The 21,680-nt window shown below is 37.1% G+C and overlaps 1 protein-coding gene across 1 annotated transcript in view; it reads left to right on the forward strand.

The window, feature by feature from the left end:
* The window catches only part of LIN28B (lin-28 homolog B), a 122,332-nt gene extending 103,121 nt beyond the window's left edge, over window positions 1–19,211 (forward strand). Inside the window, exon 4 of the mRNA XM_019797275.2 lies at window positions 14,340–19,211. Within this exon, the coding sequence (XP_019652834.1) occupies window positions 14,340–14,709 (370 nt within the window). The 3' untranslated portion in view covers window positions 14,710–19,211. The remainder of the gene's footprint in view (window positions 1–14,339) is intronic.
* Window positions 19,212–21,680: the final 2,469 nt, after the last annotated feature.

Here is a 21,680-nt window from a genome sequence, read left to right on the forward strand (position 1 = left end):
ACTTTTACCAATCTCGCCCCACTTCTCTCTCCCCCCAAGCCCTGCAACCACTTTTCTATTCTCTGTTACTATGACTTTGACTTTTTTTTAGATTCCATATATGTAAGATGATACAGTATTTGTCTTTCTGGGTCTGACTTATTTCATTCAGCATAATGCCTTCAAGATCCATCCATGTAGTCACAAATGGCAGGACTTCCATTTTTATGGCTGAATAATATTCCATTATGTGTATGTGTACCACATTTTCTTTATCCATTCATTCATCCGTGGACTTTTAGGTCATTCCTATGTCTTGGCTATTGGGAGTAATGCTTCAGTGAACATGGGGATACAGATATGTCTTGGAGATAGTGATTTCATTTCAGTTGAATATATGCCCAGAAGTGGAATTGCTGGATCATATGGTATTTCTATTTTTAATTTTTTGAGAAGCCTCCATACTGTTTTCCACAGTGGCTGTACCATTTACAATACCACCAGCAGTGCACAAGGATTTCCTTTTTTCCACATCCTTGCTGATACTTGCTATCCTTGTCTTTTTGATACAGCCATTCTAACAGGTGTGAAGTGATATCTCACTGTGGTTTTGATTTGCATTTCCCTGATAATTAGCATGTTGAACAGCTTTTCAGGTACCTGTTGGCCATTTACATGTCTTCTTTGGAACAATTTAAATTTTTGTATTATTTTAAGCTCCTTTTTAGTGAAGTTGGAAGTAATTCCCAGGATTATGAAACAGCAAATGTTTCAAGGTATAGGAAAATTAAGATCACTGAGAAAAAACACAGAAACTAATACTGGGTTTAATAACCCTAGGGATTAAAGTTAGTTGTGCTTTTATTTAATCTCTATTCTAGATTCCAGGCACTTAAAGAGCAAGATCCTAATGATGTCATAATGATCTTTGATCTCAACCAGTGGCTTCTGTGGTTGGATATTTACTGTATAAAAATTAAAGGATAATTTCCAAAAACAGTAATATCTTGGCTCCGATACAAAATGAGCAAGTATTAAGGATTCTGTTTAATTCAGTTAAATGAGGAAAACAGGCAGCTGTAATAACCTGTTCAAAGGACGATCCAAAGAACAGACACATTTGTAGATCAGGAATATTGAAATTAATATCCAATGGGGGCAAAACATGCTTCTATAGGGTGGGAAAGGACAGGACAGAATTTGCCTCTATATGGGCAAGAATAACTGCATTGATATCCGTTACAGGCAATTTAAAGAGCTGTAAAATTACTCTCCTAAATCAGAATCAGGTAATCCATAAGTGTGAGCTCTAGATCTAGACAATGCAGTTTTCCACTGAAGCACAGCTTTTTCCCTATACATGTGTTGTATTCAATTAAGTTATAAAAATAAACCATCTAAAGAGAACTTCACATTCAGTGTGATAAATAAATAGCACTTTGCCATTTGCAGCTCTCATATTTTTAAATTTTTACTTTTCTGAAATACGTATATTTTTTAAGTAAAAAAATCAAGTATTACCCAAATTTACCTCCTTTCACTACATCTGCCATACTTTTCACAATTTTTTTTTGTTAGAAAAACATCAAAAAATTACTCAGTGGCTTTGTTTCTTTTGTGTCATTAAAGGAATAAATCAAATTCTTCATATAAACTTCTGCCAGCCAAATTCAAACGGTGACCAGAGGAGATGAAAATTCCATTGCTCACATACTCAAGAGCTTGTCTTGAAGACAAGCCACTTTTTGGCTTATAGAGTTTGTACAAACAAATCTGTTAAATGTGTGGAATCTAGCCCTGATGTTAAGCACTGATTAAGAGGATTTGGACATGTGTAAACAATCCTGGCTCTGACGAGGACCTGTCTGCTCTTCTCATGCCTACCTGCAGTTTTTACCTCCATCCTTGGCTTGACAGCCATTTCTTTCATAACTGTGGCCATGTGTTCACAGGGTCACGGCCTTAACATGTTCGAATAGGGAAACAAGATTCCTTAAGGGATCAGTGACCGGAGAAAAGACCTGCAGGGATGCCTTAGCAGCTTGACCATCAAGCTTTATTCATATAAACTGCTGGATAACATGAAGAGCAGCTGCAGCCAGTAAGGAGGGAAAAAAAGAAGTAGCCACGAAGCCAAGAATACCTTACATGATTTACCTTGAGCTTTAATTTTCAAAACCAGTCTAATACAAAGACGAAACATCAGCATTCACAGAGGTTATCTAGACATAGTCGCAATTTTCTGCATTCAGTTTTCACCTTCGTACCTATATGGTGAACAGTTTAAGAACTGCTAATTCTTGGCAAAAGACAACAGATAGTCAGAGACCAATTGGGCTAAGGGGGAGTGGACAGAGGTCATTTACTTCTTGTCTGTATTTCGTCGTTTTCCTCAACACTAGCTAGTGCTGGAACAGGAGATCAAACTTATTGATCATTAGAAGCCTTTCACTGGTGAGTTCAGCAGAATAGTTTTAACTCCTGATTCCCGAGTAGCCATAGAGATAGGGATGGTTTGGCACAATCTTCTTTTGCCTCCTGCACATGAATTCATTCTGAGAGTACATTTTGGGTAGATCGTACCAAGCAACATACTCTAGAACAACAGGCCCTCTATAAATATGTTTAATGATACCCATATAAAAACTGTCAAACTGGAAACTTTACACATAGTTCTTACTAATTCAGTAATATAGGGGTAATTCAGTGTTAATATTAATTTAGTAATACCGCAATTGAAAGGTGTTTAAACCCTCTATCTTTATAGAAACTCAAATACCAACATTGACACTTGCACCAAAAGTAACTGGTCATGGTAACTTCATAGCTTTCAATAACCCATTTGGCTGAATAATAACTCACTTGGGTAAAATCTTCTAATCCAGCCCTCTTGTTGCCTCCAGCTTGCAAACAACCAGCATAAATCTGGAACTATTATCTAACCTTCTCCTGGGTGGGTCATCACTCATGCCAGTGAAATTGATTCTTGACCTCTGTACATCTTTCTTTCTTTTGAAATTTCTCATGCTGTCTCTTCCTTCTGTGTTTTAATGGTGAGGTGTGATAAAAGATGAGCTAGTCATTTTTATTCTGTAGTCTTTGTTTATATACCTGAGGTGTTTTTATTGTGTATTTAAATTCTTTCATATATTATTTTGACATTTACATCCATTTCTCTAAATAACAAATTATTGCTTCATGTGTCAAGTAATCATGATGAATCTACTCTTTTAAAATTGCTTGTGCTTTAATAGTTAAAAAAAAAAAAAGATTCAACGTACACCTAAAGAGAAAGGTATCATTTTAGAATGACTTGTAAAATAGCATAAAAATAGGGCTGGTTTACAGAGCCAAAGAAGGAAATCGTGTGGTGACCAAGAAAAAAAAATTTATTAAAAGTTGACACAAAATCGGTAGTGGAATTGTATTTCTTCCGGCTGAACCAATGCTTATTTACAGCCGATGTCACACCTCTGACACCAGTGAGGTGAAATGGTCTAGTGAAAAGCAAGCAGCCCTGGGGGTTTTAAATTTTTAGCAAGACGGCTATAATGGATAAATGAACCAGCATTTTCAGGTTGCATATTATAATCTGATTCTCCCATCTAAGCAGACACCCAGTTGTAACCATTTCTAGTTAAATATTGAATGTTTTCCCTTTCCTTTATATTTGAGACCAGCAGTAACCTAAAAATACTCTACCTAGAAGTCACTGTGACCAAATATGGTAGATAAACTGAACTTGGTTCCAACAAGGATAAATTTAAATCCAGTTTGGATGGTTTCACACTACCGCTGCAGAGCTGCTTGTGGCACGCACGTGCGTGTGTGTATGTGTACGTGTATGAGAGAGAGAGAGACATCCTGAGCTGGACACTCCTCCTTAGTGTGTTGGATCATAAAAGCCGTGCTGGCAGAATGTCCACTGCCTGTGAGATTGGGTCCAATTTCTTAACAAACTGCTTTTACGTCCAAGACATTGGAAAACATTAAGTTATCTGTGTTTAAATACATCTTTCTCCTTGTTTTTTCAACTTTTCCATTAGCCAGAACAGATTACCTGTCTGGAATGTTGTTTGTTACCTACAAGAGAGATAACATTTGTATCTCAGACACAGATTTAACTTCTGACCTAGAATTCATTATTATGCTCCTTCTCAAGCTATGGTACAAAGTAGCAGACTCTGAACAAATAATTATTGTTCTGTGGGATGGCCGCAAACCCTACCAAGTACTTCTACCCATAATGGAATGAAATACCAAAATGTCTGGCTTATAATTATACCTGATTGAAGTGCCCTTCCATGAGAAAGGCTCCCTTTGTCCCTGTCTCTCCAATGATTTCTCTCCCTTTCCGTGTCCTCTTCTCTTTTAAAACTGCTATGCGTTCCACCCCCGCTTTGCTTGAGACCCAGCACTGCCGTTCATCACATGCCTGCCCCCACATTTTCCATCTTACCGTTTTGTTTTCATAAGATGATGAAAGGTTTGCAAATAGAGCAATTACTATACTTTAGCTGTTGTCAAGATACTTTGGTGCATTTCTGGCTGACATTATTACGATACAGATGAGAGACCATGGCATTTATCAGAGAGAATGTCCCAAAACGAATAAACATAAGATGGTTCAGAAAGCAGTCAGAAGACATTAAACAACATAAAATATGTAAATATATAAATCTTACCATTTAGCTCACTATTTACATACATTCCATTACTATCTAGTGCAAAGTTGCACTTAGAGTGTATTTTTTTCTATGTTGGAAATGATTTCCCCCAAAATGCTAAGGACACTTTTTAATTTTCTTCTTGTTTCCAGTATTAGTCTTGAGACATCTAAAGATCATCAAATGCTTATTACTGTTGATATAATTTTCTTATTCTGAAAAATTTGTATAATCTTATCCCTAGTGCTCTGAAATATAAATAAAATATTTCTTTCTTTTTTTTTTTTAATTGATCTCCTTTTCATTCTGGGAAATTGATCTCCTGGGAAATTGATCTCCTTTTCATTCTGGAAATTTACATCCTTTAGTATGGATTTTCTTTTTAATATTATTTCTCATAATTTTCTCCCTTCACATAGTAGATTTTAAGTGCTTTTTTTGTTTTTCATTTCAATTTATGAAAATGATTACATGGGTATTAGAAGCCGTTGAATTCAGTAATTGACAAGGTATCAGATAACTTCCTATCATAGAACCAGATGATAAAAGAGGATAGAACAGTAGTTGGTAAGTAAGAAATACCCTCTGAACTCTGTGCATACTCCAGATCAATTTAAAACCTGAAGTTTGGAGACCTATTTATTTCCTCTGCCAACAGGTTTTGTGGTTTTTTTTTTAAGTTTATTTATTTTTTTGTACTCTACTTTTTTGTAATCTCTACTCCCAACTTGGGACTTGAACTCACAGCCCCTGAGATCAAGAGGTACATGCTCTTCTAAATGAGCCAGCCTGGTGCCCCTCCACTGCAGGCAGTTTTAGAGTTTAGAATTCACATTAGTTCTGTGTCACAACAGACTGACCCTTACTCTCACTAGAACTAGACAATACAGAGCCATCCAGACATCTCCCGTGTATTATGCACCAGAAAGAACTGAATGGCAATTACACCAAATTTTGCTTTAAAAAAAATATTGAGGGCCCGCTTGGGTGGCTCAGTTGTTAAGCGTCTGCCTTTGGCTCAGGGCGTGATCCCAGGTCCCTGGGATGGAGCCCTGCATCAGGCTTCTCCGCTGGGAGCCTGCTTCTTCCTCTCCCACTCCCCCTGCTTGTGTTCCCTCTCGCTGGCTGTCTCTCTGTCAAATAAATAAATAAAACCTTTTAAAAATAAATAAATAAGTAAAAATAAAAAAAAATATTGAAAACCTACCCTTAAGGTGGTTTAACTAAGCCAGTTTTCTTTCAACCATCTATCCTGTACTTTCTTTTTCTCCAAGTACAGGAGACAGAATGAGCAGTAGTTACTTTACCAATGGCACTCTTTTAGGTAAAATGCAGTTTGAATATTTGAGTTTTTAAAAATGCCATGGCTAATAGGTTTTTATAAAAAGCAGAGATCTTGGTATTATATTTATATTCATGAGGAAGTAATTTTTATGTAATAGCCAACAAAGATTAGTCATAGAAATGTTTGCAGGAGTCTTATTTATACTAAAGTTTATATGCTTTTGAGAATTATTTTAGATGCAAGCATCAGAAGATGGAGACTTGAGTTATTATGGGAAATCAATAAATGTTAATTGGTAATGATGGTGAAGTTAAGAGAAAGTAGCAATTGATGAAGAGCTGTAAATTATCACCCATTTTGATGACATGGGTTCCTACACATTGAACCCTGCCTTGATTGATGAACTCAGAATTGAATAATGGTCTCAGAAGCAGAGAAACTACGTCTAAAGCTAAACTCAGTAGTTTTTTGCACTGGTTTACTTCCACAATTAGCAGGGACCACTGATGGTAAAAGGTGATGGGCTTTTGTGCTCTCACAACGGGAAATTTTAGGGAATCCTTTTTTGTTCCCAGTAAGAAAATAAGATACATTCACAGTTTTTTCTTCCTTCCTTACCTTCCTTCCTATTTTCTGAGGCATCAGTGTCCTGTTGAAACAATGTTTGGAGAGATTTATTCTGTTTTGAACCCCATTCCTTATGGTTGGGATTATGAGTTCTCTCTTGGTAAGGTGGTCAGTGCTAACTCAGGTTTGTATACAGCTGTAGTTCTCAAGAAGCTGCTCACTATCCCTGGGAAACTTCCAGACCAGCTCAGGTGCATTCAGGGTGGTATGGCCGTAGACTTACCTGGGAAACTTCCAAAAACTATTGAGGCCTGGGCCTCCACCCTCAGAGATTCTAATTTAATCAGTGTGGAGTAGCATTTAGGTGTAAGTATTTTTTAAAAGCTTCCAAGATGATTCTAGAACTGCTGGTATACAAGTTCACTGTCCAGTGAGGAACAGTAATAATGGTTGAATTACAAAATGGAGGTGGAACTATATAATTGTTCTTTTTCTAATTACACAAACAACGTATACATTCTTTCCTGTTATTTAAAAAAGAAACCCGGGGCGCCTGGGTGGCTCAGTCGGTTAAGTGTCAGACTCTTGATGTGGGCTCAGGTCATGATCTCAGGGTTGTGAGATTCAGCCTCATGTCAGGCTCCCCAGTGGGCATGGAGCCTGTTTAAAATTCTCTCCCTCTCTGCCCCTCCCCACCACACACACTCCCTTTCTCTCTAAAAAATAAAAATAAATTAATTAATAATAATAAATAAATAAAAAAGAAACTCTACAAAAATTAGGGAGTAAACATGAAAGTCCTCCTTCCCTTTACACCTCTCTTCTCAGATGTAACCCCTCCTAATTTACTGTTTATCCTTCAGTGGTTTTTCCATGCATTTGAAAAAAATGTGTACAGTTACTTATAACCATATACAGTGTTTTTGAAACATAAGTAGTAGTATACTATATTTTTGTGTTGTCCTGTGGTTTGCTTTTTTTACTTAATTTGTCTTGGATTTCTTTCCCTTTGAATACATACAGATCTACCTCATTTAAAAAAATATTCTTTTACTTCATTTCTTTTAATATCTGCAGTGTTTCTTGACGTATGTGGGCTCTAATTTCTTTTCCATTTTTCACATGTTTGTAGCTCAGTGGTAAAGAGCATCGACTCTGTAGCAGACCACCTGGTTTTGATTAGAAGCAATTATTATTAGAAGTAGGATTACTATTATGTCATTTAATTTTTCTATTTTTTTACCAATATGGGCAACACTATATTAGAACGTTTCTAATATAGTAGAATATCTCTATAGGCAAAGTTTTAGAGTTGGCATTGTTGGGTGAGAGGGTGTGTACATTAATATTTTGAAATACACTGTCAAATTGCCCTCCAAAAGAGGCTGTCTTAATGTACATTCACTCCAACCAGTAGAATCTCATTGTAGTATTTATTTCAAGGCCTATATACATCATTCATATCATAATGGGACTTCATGGGCTAACTAAAATGTCAGGGTTCTTTATTTTGACTGGCATTTTATTGATTGGTTTGATAGCTCTGATAATAACATGTCATCCTGAAGTTCTGACTTACAATCTTAAACACATATGATTAAGGAAAATGGAAAAATTATTTACTAATTTTTTTTAAGATTTTATTTATTTATTTGACAGAGAGACAGCCAGCGAGAGAGGGAACACAAGCAGGGGGAGTGGGAGAGGAAGAAGCAGGCTCATAGCGGAGGAGCCTGATGTGAGGCTCGATCCCATAATGCCAGGATCACGCCCTGAGCCGAAGGCAGACGCTTAACTGCTGTGCCACACAGGCGCCCCTACTAATTTTTTAGACAAAAATTTTCAACCGATGAAGTACAGGAGGAGTAGAAATAAAACTGGGCATTGGCATTGAAAACTCTGGACTAGATTAATTCCAACCCTCATTGTATAGATGAGACCATTCAGTGATGGACACTCTTGTCCCCTTGTCATAGTGACAGAACAATAAGCCAAATCTTGGGAAATAATCTATTTCAAATCTGTGTGTGTGTGTTGCTGTTTTAAATTCAGGACTAGTTTTTAGACTTACATGTAATAAAATTTACATCAATAATGTTGGGTATAATTTTTCATGTAATGAAAATGCAAGGGAAATTTATTATTTTCAATTAAAGTTTCCTTCTTCGTAAACTCCAGTTTTAGTGTTTTCATCAACACAAAGTAGACGTTGTAGTACATACTTTATAGGGTTTGGGGAGGATTGAATTACGTAACATTAGAAACCTTCTTCCCAGTGTCTGGAACATAGTAAGCTTTTAATGACTTAAACATCTTATTATTTCTATTATTATTTTAATTCTGTTAACAGTATGTTAACAGCTATACTCTGTATAGCTCATTTTATTTTTCTCATGAGTTAAGGTAATTTAGAGGGATACTGGCTTCTGTATTTCAAAAGATCCAAATACCTTTTTTTTTTTTTTGGTATTAGATATGTATTTGTTCCATAAGAAACTTTTTAAAAATCATAAATCACCACTAGCCAGTATTTTTTAAAGCTCAATGTTTTTACCACTAGACTTAAGAAGAATCTCTAAAAATTAACCTTACTAAATTATTTTATTGCTGAATTGGCTTACAGTCTTAGGAGTGGATATAAGAAGAATGAAATAAGGGGCGCCTGGGTGGCACAGCGGTTAAGCGTCTGCCTTCAGCTCAGGGCGTGATCCCGGCGTTATGGGATCGAGCCCCACATCAGACTCCTCTGCTATGAGTCTGCTTCTTCCTTTCCAACTCCCACTGCTTGTGTTCCCTATCTTGCTGGCTGTCTCTCTCTCTGTCGAATAAATAAAAATAAAATTAAATTAAAAAAAGAATGAAATAAAAGAAACAGACTCATGTAAGGAATAGGTTGCTTTGCTGGAGATCAGAAGATGGGTGCACTCTTAGAAGGCTTTTCGAACTCTCCTCTTGGTATGTTGGGGCAGATCCTGTGACGTGAATAAACTACACCCAGATGTAAATTTAGAATGTGTGGACTTTATCAAAACAAAATGGGGCCTTTTGGAAGAATCTGTGGCCCTCAGGAGGTAAGGGGTGGGCAGATTGCTTCCATCAAAAGCTACTCTGGATCCATTCCTTTTCTTTAGCTCTCTTGGGTTCTTCGATGGCATTTCTGCCAACCCTCTCCCTCCCACTCCCACACTGGCATCTAACACTCCCAGGTGTTGGATTGATTGGCGGACGATTGGATTAGATAACAAGTATAGTTATATTAAAATCGAAAACTATACTGGGGCACCTGGGTGGCTCAGTCGGTTAGGTGTCCAACTCTTGGTTTCGGCTCAGGTCATGATCTCAGGGTCATGAGATCGACCCTGCACTCAGCAGGGAGTCTGCTTAAGATTCTCTCTCCCTCTCCCTCTACCCGTATCCCCACTCACACTCTCATACACACTCTCTCTCTAAAATAAATAAATAAATCTTTAAAAACAAAACAGGGGCTTCTGGGTGGCGCAGTCGTTAAGAGTCTGCCTTCAGCTCAGGGCATGATCCCAGAGTTCTGGGATCAAGCCCCACGTCAGGCTCTTCCGCTGGAAGGCTGCTTCTTCCTCTCCCACTCCCCCTGGGTGTGTTCCCTCTCTTGCTGGCTGTCTCTCTCTCTGTCAAATAAATAAATAAAATCTTAAAAAAAAAAATAAAAAATAAAAACAAAACAAAAACAACTATAGCCTTCCATTTCTGGATTTTATTGGACTGTATCAGGATTAATAAACAATTTCTTCAAAGAGTCACTATCCCTTCTCCAAATTGGTTTCTGGAATTCTTTCCAATTTGTGACTTTTTTGTTTTCCCATTTGGAAACTTCATTGATTGTTTTTCACATCTTTCTTTTCCAAGGATTTTTTATGTCCCCTTCCTGTTTTCACCCCTTCTTCCTGCCCATAGCTTGCACTTCTTTTTCCTCTCTATTCTCTCTTCTTGATACTACTTGACTCACTGTTGTCTCAGTATTTGTTTGTTCTTGAGAAGTTGCAGATCTCTGTATCCTTATCCTTAGTGCCCCTTCAAACCCCCAGAATGTAGATTTAATTTTCCATATAAATTCTTACAAAGTTAACACTTTCAAATACTTAGAAGTGCCTAACTTCTATTTTTTCCGTTACACTTTTAGACAGGCAAATCTGGCTCTCTGTCAATCATCACCCCTCTCCCCAACTTAATATCACTTTTGAGATCCAGGTGGAACATACGATTGATTAATTCTTTCATCTAAATCATTGGGGTATCATTTAAAAATTAACGTCCATATTCTGATCTAATGGTTTTCAATTGAGCTCAGTTCTAACCATTGTTACTATTATCATTTGAAAATATAACTTAGTTATTCTTCAGCTTAAACCTCAAAAATGAGAATTTTTTGAAGGGTTATAGCAGATCTAATTCTGATTTCACAATGAGAATTTTCATTTTTATTTTAGAATCCTCAGAACTTTGCATATGTTTGATTAACTTATTAACTAATGTCATTGTTTGGCCTTAGTTTATTAAGAATTCCCCCCACCCAATTACTTATTTTATAACATAATTATATAGTTCTAAAGCTCTAAATTTAGGATTTGCCTTTATTTATTTTGCCATTTTAGGTGCTTCTATCCTACTATATCTATTGTTGGCACTCTTGTTTCATTTAAAAATGCCCATCTTATTTTGATGATCTTTTTAAATATTGGTTCTGCTTTGTTATTTTCCATCTTCAGAAGCATCTTAAATAAGAAGTAATATCTGTAAAATGTGCTAACTCATTAGAATTAAAATATTTATAATTTTACAAAGAACTTGATAAAGTTCTGAGACTAGTCTGAACATTTTAATTTTACTTTATGTTTAATAGGTGAGAAAATATCCTTTGTGCCATTGGTTCCTCATTTTATAAAATACTTTACCATGAATGATTTTACTTTTTATGGTTGGCTATAGGAATGTATAATGAAGTATGATTATGGTTTTTTTTCATGTGTAGTCTTTTGCGTCTGAGTCTGGGTCCTTCCATTTCTTAAGCATGTAACTATACAAGGGCACACATTGCCATTTTTGTGCTCACATCAAATGTAAAATTCATTCAAACTAACAAAAGCCAGCTGATTGGGAGAGGTGTGGACAGTGAACAAAGGAGACAAGTACCACGTAGAGTGTGTGGTGTGGTATCATTTGTGGGCTGAAAGGTAGTTGAACATTTCCATTTTGGTGTCAGTCCCTGGGGAAGGACAGGGTTTCATAATGCGGTGTGATCTGCACTCTTAGTAAGCGTGATTGACACTGAATGATTAAATAGAAGAGGAGAATAAATACCACTCCTCCCCTTTTAAGACTAAGCACATATCCACTGAATGCAAATCTTTTCAGTGTGGAAGACAGTCTGGCCTAATGATAGCACATATCTGAAAAGCAAAGGGAGTGAATTAACGGAGTAGATCAAAATGCAAGGAAACAAAAAACTATACAGTATCCTTAAAAATAACGTTTAAAACCCAAATGTAATGGTAAATGCACATACAGAATATGATGGAAGACCCCATTTGTAAAAGTGGAATCCTGACGTGAGGCCCTTGGCAAATGAGTGGGCAAAATGGTTCCCTGAATTGGATAACACTGCGCATACCACAGTGACGGATGAAATTGATGTGTCCGCAGGAGAGCCTGTTCTATTACTGAAGGCTTTAACCTATTTTCTCCTCTTCGACAATGAGCTCTTGAGTGGATGTTATCCTCAAGGAAGTGAATTTAATTCAAAAGGAGATATTTTATAGATGTGCAAATTTAAGAATTCACTTAATCCATTGTAGAAAAGAACTATGTGGGAAAACATTATGATAAGTAATATGGTCATATTTTTCAAAGATGCCATTTCTGAGTGTGTTATTTGGGGGCCCGAATTTCAGTCATTTGTTGGTAATTTTTATCGTTCTTTAATTTTGCATTATCTCTTAGAACACATGGCTGAAACAGTATTGAATCTGGATTGTAATATTGTTTCATTAATTTATTATATTAAGGTAGGTAATTGCAAAATAAATAATCAGAAAAAGTGGTTTCTTTGATTCTTCCCTTAAAATTTTGAAAATATGATGCATTCCTTTTCCCTGGGATAAATACTTGTTAATTACTGCAAAGAATAAAAGCCCATTTTGTGAATCCATTATTCTAAAATCTATAAAGTAATACTGGTAACTGAAGAAATAGGCCATAGTTACCCTAGTTTCTGCCAGGTAAAAGCAAAATAACAGAACACTCTTCATACTTGACCCAGAAAATAGAATACTAGTTATCCTACATACACTACTCAGTAGATTAGTAGTAGCTTAGTCATTTGTCTTTGAAATATATGGTAGTATAGGTTGTTAAGGTTGCTATTCTCTCCCTCCCCCTCTTTCACACACACACACGCACACACAAATGTAATTAATTATAATTATTTTTTGTCATAATAGTCTTAAGTTTATGCCCACTAGTACCACTTATTTGCTATCTTTAAAAAACCTTATGACCTATCTCATCTGTGCTTCATATTAAGAATTATGAAGTCATAAATGTATTTGAAAATAAATTTAAAATAGAAAGGTCTTAAAACATTTCATTTGGAGACAAAACAAGGAATTCCTATATTCAACAAGTAGATTAAAAACCTTTCTACGTATACAATATTATTTTCTCCACCTGTTTTGAATATAAAATTTTGAAAGAAAATCTGACTGAAATTGAGCAAATATATCTCCCAAATGATTTACTTGTTCAGCTTTTAGAAACTAAGTCAGATTTTCAGACATCTCATACAAAGTCATGCCCCCAGTGTGCATTCAAATATTAAAGGTAGATTTATGTTTATTTCAATTTAGAAGAATTTACCGGAAAGGAAAACTGATTTCTTACAAAGGAAAAAGAAAATAAATGAACTTGATGCTACCTTTATTAACCCAATCTAAGTATTTAGAAGGTTTTTTTATAGTTTCTTCTGATTCAGATACTTACTGTATTGCTCTAAAATTACTTGGTAATTTGCCACATATCACTCACCATAGCTCTCTGACTTCTTACATATCAAATTTCACTTCATTACTCAATTTGCACAAAGGAAAAAATTCTTCCAGTTCAGTTGGCGTCCACAGTCAATAATTAACACACAAAGAAATGTTAAAGAAATGAAATTTAATTTGGTCTGTAATTTTCTAACTGGGGAGTGCATTTCCAGTGCGCATTATGTGTCAACAGCTTTATTTTTTAACTGACATCTTTTTAAAGCTCGCTGGTTGTTTTTTGTTGAACATTGGCTGCCCTCTAGTGGACTACACTGTTCTCTTACAAGAACCTGGCAAGTCTAAGAAAAGTCATTTCTATGTGGAAGTGACTAGTGTTTCGTGTTTAGTACTCTTGTTTTTCATTGACTGTTGTGTTGCGCACAATTAGCTTTATAACTTTGTTAGAGCATTTTGGAGATGGTCTCGGAAGCACTTTGATTAAAAGTAGCATTGCAGGGACGCCTGGGTGGCTCAGTCTGTAGCATCTGCCTTCCGCTCAGGTCGGATAGGATGGAGCCCCACATCCGGTTCCTCGCTCAGCAGGGAGCCCGCTTCTCCCCCTGCCAGCTTCTGCCTGTCGCTCCCCCTGCTTGTGCTCGCTCTCTCTTTCTGGCAAATAAATTAATAAAATCTTTTTTTAAAAATAGCATTGCATACTTAATAAGAGGGCACCTTAAAATGGGCTGATCGCATTGACAGTTTGTATATATATATTTTTATTTATAACGCATTTTATGGCACATGCTCCCTGCTTCTAAGACGTTTCCATTATTCTTGTTGCAGATGCTACAACTGTGGTGGCCTTGATCATCATGCTAAGGAATGTAGTCTACCTCCTCAGCCAAAGAAGTGCCATTACTGTCAGAGCATCGCGCACATGGTGGCAAACTGCCCACATAAGACTGTGGCGCAGCCGCCCGCCAGTTCTCAGGGAAGACAAGAAGCAGAAGCACAGCCATGCACTTCGACTTTTCCTCGGGAGCTGGGGGGAGGGCATGGCTGCACGTCACCGCCGTTTCCTCAGGAGGCGAGGTTCGAGATCTCAGAATGGCCGGGAAGGTCATCTCAAGAAGCTTCCTCCGCGAAGTCCTCCGCAGCGCCGGAAGAACCAAGCAAAAAGGGGCCTTCTGTCCAAAAAAGGAAAAAGACATAATGCTTCTTCCTAAGTATCATTTTCTTTCCCCGGATGGGATGTCTACCTCATGCAAGTACAGGGGAGCAGTATTTCACAGCAGCAGCTGACTTGGGATTTTTAACTACTGTTGAGGAACTGTGAATTTTTTTAAACAGACAAATCACTCTAAGCAAATTACATTTGAGCAGGGTGTCATGTTTTGCGTTATTCAGAGAATGAAGTACTATGTATATCTGTATGTGCATGTGTGAGAGGGAGAGAGCCTGAGTCTGTGTGTGTGTGTGTAGGAGGAGTCGATATAGCAATGTAGACACATACATAAAGCAGGTTTGTCTTTCTTATGTGTCTATAGTTATAAGCACACACCCTCCCTCACCGAATTGGACATCCCCAAGAATTGAAAACCCATAGGAAGCATTTTAGATGGTTTCAAAGATAACCCCTGGAGTTTTTTTTCTTGAAATACCACTCCCTTTATATTACATTACAATAAACACATGACTGTTACCTTTTGTGTGAACCAAAGGCTACTTCAGATCTCAGAGCTGCCAGTCCTATGGTACTAAAGGTTTTAAGTCATCAGTTTTCCCAAGTTTGGGATTGCCTCTTTTTCTTGGTATCTGTAGAGTGTTTCCCCCTACCCCAACCCCCTTTGAAGGCAGTACCTTAACTCCATATGCCTCTGACTGCCATAAGCTTTTTTGAATCTGGGATACATAACTCCAGAAAAGACAATGAATGTGTAATTCCTGTGCCGATATTTCCATGTTTTTAATTCATACGTTTTGATTGTAAATTAGATGCCTACTCAGAAAAATGAAGGGGGAGGGCAATGTATAAATGTAGTGACTTGATTGTTTTCAGTGGTATTTTGATACCAGCTCATTATAATCTTTTACATGTTGTCAAGTTTTGAAGGGATTGTGGCAACAGCTTCCCTTGACGAAGTTAGTCCGAACCATCACTTCAAGCAGGGGTTCTCCTTGCTTACTACTGAAGACTTCGGAGGAAAGCTCCAGTCGTTTGGTGTATTTTTTTGGTGGCTGTTTTCCGCCCCCCCCCCCGACCCCAGAGAGTTATCTGACTTGTTTCTAAAACAAAACAGCACAGGTAAGAATAAAATACCAGGGTTGAGAATGAAAATTAAGTGGATGTTCATCATAGCCCAATATGTTTGCCCTGTGAAGGAAATCAAAAAGCGCAGCGTTTGGTGGCAGACAGCTGGAGTGATGGGCCTGGGGCAGAGGTTCCAGAGCCTCTCCCACCAGAGAGCTACAAGAATTTCATACATTAAGATGAATTTGACAGAGGTTCCCTTCATTACTCATGCTGAAGTAATCGAAATGGTGGATTTAGGACGGACATTCAGTAATGGGGATAGAGACGCTTCTCAGGTTGGTCCTCAGTTATGTGAGTAAACTGGCCTGGGACCAGTCCTCAGATTGGTCCCTTTAGGTTTCAGTCATTTAAAAAAAAAAAATGTTGGTGTCCTCCTGGTTCTAGATGTTATGGGTAAATTTCTGAAACATCTCCAAGAAGGTGCCAATTAGTTATAATGCTTCACATTGGCAATAAACAACGTTTTGTTCGAGCCTGTTGGTGTAAGCTCAGATAATCAGAAGAAAAGAATAGCATGAGTCAAATGAGACCTATTCTGTTGAGCAGCTTCTGCTCCCTCCCCAACTTGTCCTGCCCAGGGGTCTCAGGCAGTTCCTGCTGTTTGAGCAACCCAGCATCAGGAGGAAATGCCTCAGGCTGGGCTGCCAGTGTTTCTTGCTCAGCTTGAATTCCAGGACAGTGTTTGTGAGACTCTCCATGGTGTATACTGAAATATCCGTGTGCTGTGATGCAAAGCTTACCTTTGACGATATTGAATGTGATATATAGCTGTAGAGAAGTACTTCCTTGCCTTATGTGAGGATTGTAAGCTTATTTAAATTATGTAGACAAATCAAAGTGGCATTGCTTAATTTTTAGCAGGCAAAAGAAGCAGGTTAACAGTAAAAATGCAAAACATAATAAGTCACTTTGAAAATTCAAACCAAAGTTCCTTGACTTTATAGACATAGGAAATTATGGACTCGAGAATTGGACATTCCCTGTTTACATATAAAAAGTTCAGAGCTAAGATCACGGTAAAAAAAAAAAAAAAGCATTTTATAACTGGACCTTATGGGTGCAATTTAAAATCATTTTAAGCATCTTACAAGACTGAACTAAGAGCACATACCAAACCTATCTTATGATTAAAAACTGGGGTTTATTTTTTATATAAAAATATTATCACTATTACATAACATACTCAGGACAAAGAACTTTGCTCAGGGAACATACCATATAATGTTGTTGTTGTTTCTTTACAGAATAGTCTACAGTCCTGCTTGCTCAAAACAAACCAAATAACTTAGACCTCTGTATAAGTATTATGTACCGATGTTAGTCATAACTACCTCTGAGTTTGATCAAATTTTCCGAATATCAGATATCAGTTTTCCTATTTTTATTTCCCGTGAAAAGTACATTAAAGCAAAATTCCCAAACTCCTTGCATATGTGAATATCACTGATGTGAGCACACGTCCATTTACATGGGTGAAATATTCTGTTTACAGCAAAAGGCTACCTCATAGTTGATGCATCGCACACCTTTATGCTGCTCCAGCCTTACAGCTGGCTGATACTTCTCTGGTACAGAACCTTTTAATCTATATTATAGATAGCAATTCACAACTATGTTGCTAACAAACACTTGTGAAGAATGACGCATCTCATTTAGTTAGCAAAGTCTCCAAGCATTTCTTTAAAGTTATCATGTATTTAATTTAAAGACTTATGGGCACCCTTCCACTTAAGCAAAACAAAACACAGAGGCAATCTTGGAAATAGCTGCTTTGCCCGGAGGTCAAGGGCAGGAAGGGGTAGCGGAGAAGAGATTGGCGTATGAGTGTGTTCGCGCTGGGCAAAAGTATAAAGGATGCTGATCTCCATATTTGTGCCTGTGCTGCCCTGAGGCCAAGCATAGTTCAGCATTATTGCCCTAGGCACATAACTAACTAGCACTGGCTTGCCAAGGAGTGAACATAGAGTAAACGTGCAATGCCATTTCTAGCTACTGAGGAGAAGGGTCTGTGTGAAGCATCAGTTTACAGGGGTTACTAATGGGTTGGTCAGGAGGTCTGTGAATTTGTTGCCCCTTGATCTCACCCCCATGTCAACACAAATGTAATCCCTAAGAAAGATGCGCTACCAGTCTCTTAGCCCTGGGAGCTATTCATTACTACATGGCAGATTATAGTAGAAACCTTTTTATACTTGCATTTCTAGTCTTTACTAGAAGAGTTTGGATGTATTTTTACAACTGAAACATTTTAAAAGATTTTTACCTGCGTATAACTTGGAAGTTTGGTGTGCAATGTAGGGAAAAAGATCAAGAAACATCATGTTATTAACATCGATCCATCTATAAACATAGGCTGTTTTAATGCCAATATTTTAAAATGTTCTGGCCCAGTTTTATTTTGCACCAGTGTGGCCCCAAGTTACTGCTAGTTGTATTTAGTTTGTGAATAGAAGCCCATAAGTGTTAATAGACTTTGTAACATTCACTGTAAGATGAATTATACAGGACATGGGAAATCTCATTAAGTCTTAAAGTTAATTTAAATTAATTTATCTGTTTTCTCTAAGAAATGTTTATCATAAAATATATGTGTGTATTTCCCCTTTGGTTATAAAATTTGGGAAAGTGTGTACAAGTGCAGCTGCACTGACTTTAATTTTCTAGATGTCTTAATGAGATTTATTTGTTTTAGAAAAGAACAACTCATGAAGAGCATCAAGTTCTGTCTTACATAGCTGACAGCAGCCTCTTTGAGATGTGGTGGTTGTGTGACCTGTGTCATAGTTGTTCAGTTAGAGGTTGACCTATGAATCGTTCTTAAATTTTATATCTGGAACAAAGCTGCGAAGTTATGGTAAAGTACTGTACTGTGAGAAACTGTTACAATTATTTAATACATCTGTGGCTTAACACTTGTGAGTGTTACCAGCTTGAAAATGATGGTGTTGACTACCTCTTGAATTACTTAGTATCTATCAACCACTGGCACCCACCGCCAAGCTGGCTTTCATTAGTATGTGTTGCTTTTTGGTATTAACAACTCTAACCATACTAGAGACCAAAGTGAACACTGATTTCTATATGTCTTTAATATGGTGTTTTATCTAGTGTTTTTAAATTATCCTGTGTAGTAATTAGATTACCTCATTGTCCATTTTGGCTCATGTTGTTTACAAGTGAAAATAAAAAACACTTGAACTATATGTTTTTAAAGGACAAAAAAGGAGTAGATGTTCGGAATGGCATTTCACTCGTGTACAGTCATCTCGATGGACTAGAGTACTGTTTACCTTTCTGCAGACCAAGGATTTTATATTCTCATTTCATGCCTAATGTCTTACTCTGTCAATTATGGATCTTTTGAGGTTTAAAAAATTACTTGATTAAAAAATAAAACATATAACGATGGCATTTATGATGAGTTTTCGAGATTTTTCATGATTTGTATGATTGTTCAATTAAAGGAATGGATAAAAGGCCATTTAGGCAGTATTTACACCTATCTGAACGTAAGTGGTTTTAACTTACCTTCAGATATCGGTGATTATAGATATGGAACTTATGACAATACAGATGGTGAATAAATTCAGTCTAAATATTCATGAGGGAAGGTGAGTCCTGTCCTCATAAGGAGTCATCCTGCATTAGCTAACCTGGAGTATGCAGGCGTGTGAGTCAAGGCACATCCTTCGAGTGGTCGTGAAAAGTGGCCTGAAAACAAAAATGTTCAAACCCTTTTGGAAAAACCATTTTAGAATTTTCCTACAATATTTTCCTAATAATTTTGAAGTATTTGAAAAGGACAATCAAAGCCAGGTTATAACAGTACCAAATATCTAAAATGTGAATGTAGATTTATCAGACTATGTATACAGTATTGGCGTACTATAAAAACAATTTGATAAAACTGTTGTGTTCTATAAATTGACCAGTCTGACAATTAAACTCATTTTCATTTCCGCTCTACACCTGGACAATTCACTTTTCCTTTCTTTTTCTGTGTGTGTGTGCGTGTGTGTGTGTGTGTGTGGTATCCACTATGACTCCTGCTGCTTTTTCTTTTTTATTATGGTAAGAAACACATAATTTACCATCTTAACCATTTTTAAACATCCAATTCAATAGTATTAACTATTCCACCTTGTGCAGCAGTAATTTTTAGGATGTGAAGATCTCATGCATGCTCATGAGAGAGTGATTGCATAAATGTTTTATTGATAATTATCATTTAAAAGAGTATTTTTTGTTATATACTTTACTATAAAGAATATGGAGAGCCTGAAAAGAAAATTAAAATAGTACATAATCTCATCACCTGGAAATAACCAATGAAATTTTTTTCAATTTCAAATTTGGGAAAACTTCTGAAAAATATATAATCTCATCACCTAGATACCCATTAATATTTTTTCTTAATTTCCGTCTAATCTCTTTCTAATAAATTAATGTATAGCTTTAAAATAAAATTAGGTTTTATTAAATAGAATTAGGAACTTTACACTTTCCCATTAACATCATTAAATGTTGTGTCCTATCAATAAAAATTCTTCAAAAACAGTGTTTTTGATAATTGCATGTGTGGTTTGAGGAAATGAGATTCAGGTGGAGTGGGAGGGATGGGCTTGGTTTGGATGGTGAAGGAAGAGAGTCTGAGACAGAAGAAACAGCATAAAACAAAAAACCATAGTCAAGACTAGCAGTTCATGCTCAACCAGGGAAGAGATGAATATGGTGGTATAAATTATGAAAGAAACTTTATGAATGCATTGTAGGCCAACCAATGTAGCCAGGAACTTGAGGGGCCATGAACTTCGAAAGAAAGGAGAAGCATAGGAGGTGAGCACCGCATTTACCCCCAGCTTTTCCGCTAAAGTGCCAGCTTTTCCAGTTCTCTGAGGTGCCACAGAATGATAAAACCCCAAAGGGAAGTGACATTCTTCCTGAGCTGAGGAAACAAATTCAGGACTGCCAAAATAACAGGAAATTGAGAGACAAATCCCAGAGAGGAAGGATCACAGAGAAGGGATTCCCCAAAATCTTTATACAGATTCCTTTCAAGTCATTGAATAAAAACACTCAGCAAAAAAACAGCAGCTGATGAGATCAGGGCCACAACTAGGATGAGGCAAGAGGTGCTGAGAGTATAAAATTTAGAGATGTGCTTGTGTTCAGGGTGGTACCTTGCCCTAAACACCTCCTTTGTCTCACCTTGGTCCAGCCTCTGGCTGGGAGGCTAATGGAGTGAATGGGGCTTTCCTCCTCAACCAGTGCTGGGGGAATAGAGATTGAATTTCAAGCCTCAGAATTAAATGGGCTTTAGTGAACACCTAGGCATGGTGTCTGGATTTCAAAACAGCTAATCCCTAGGAATAACGGTCATGCCCTAAGAGTACAGATCCTACACTAGGAGAAGGGCAGAGTTGAAATAGACTGCCCTAACAAAGCCTAAAATGAACCCTGGATGGGACCAAGGTGATAGTTGGTACACAATCTACCCACCAAAAAGAAAACAACTCTCCTTGGAAGGAGATATCATCTAGAGCCTCTACAAATTTTCGTTGACAATGTCCAATATTCAATTAAAAAGTATGAAGCAGGCTAATAAATAGGACCACTTGGCTGAAAAAAAGGGAAGACACCAGACACCAAAACAAAGGTGACTCATCTACTGCAAGTATTATACAAGGACTTTATGGTAAGCAAATAGAGAAGATATAAAAGTCAAATTTTAGAACCAAAAATGAGAGTAACTGAAAATAAGAACTCAACAGATGGGTGTGACGCAGGTTAACAGCAACAGAACAAACGACTGAAGACAAGTCGATAGATAGTATCCAGATTAATGGACAGAAAAATTTTAAGGGAGCAAC

Source organism: Ailuropoda melanoleuca, chromosome 10, assembly GCF_002007445.2.
Source record: "Ailuropoda melanoleuca isolate Jingjing chromosome 10, ASM200744v2, whole genome shotgun sequence".
In the NCBI taxonomy this organism is placed as follows: domain Eukaryota; kingdom Metazoa; phylum Chordata; class Mammalia; order Carnivora; family Ursidae; genus Ailuropoda; species Ailuropoda melanoleuca.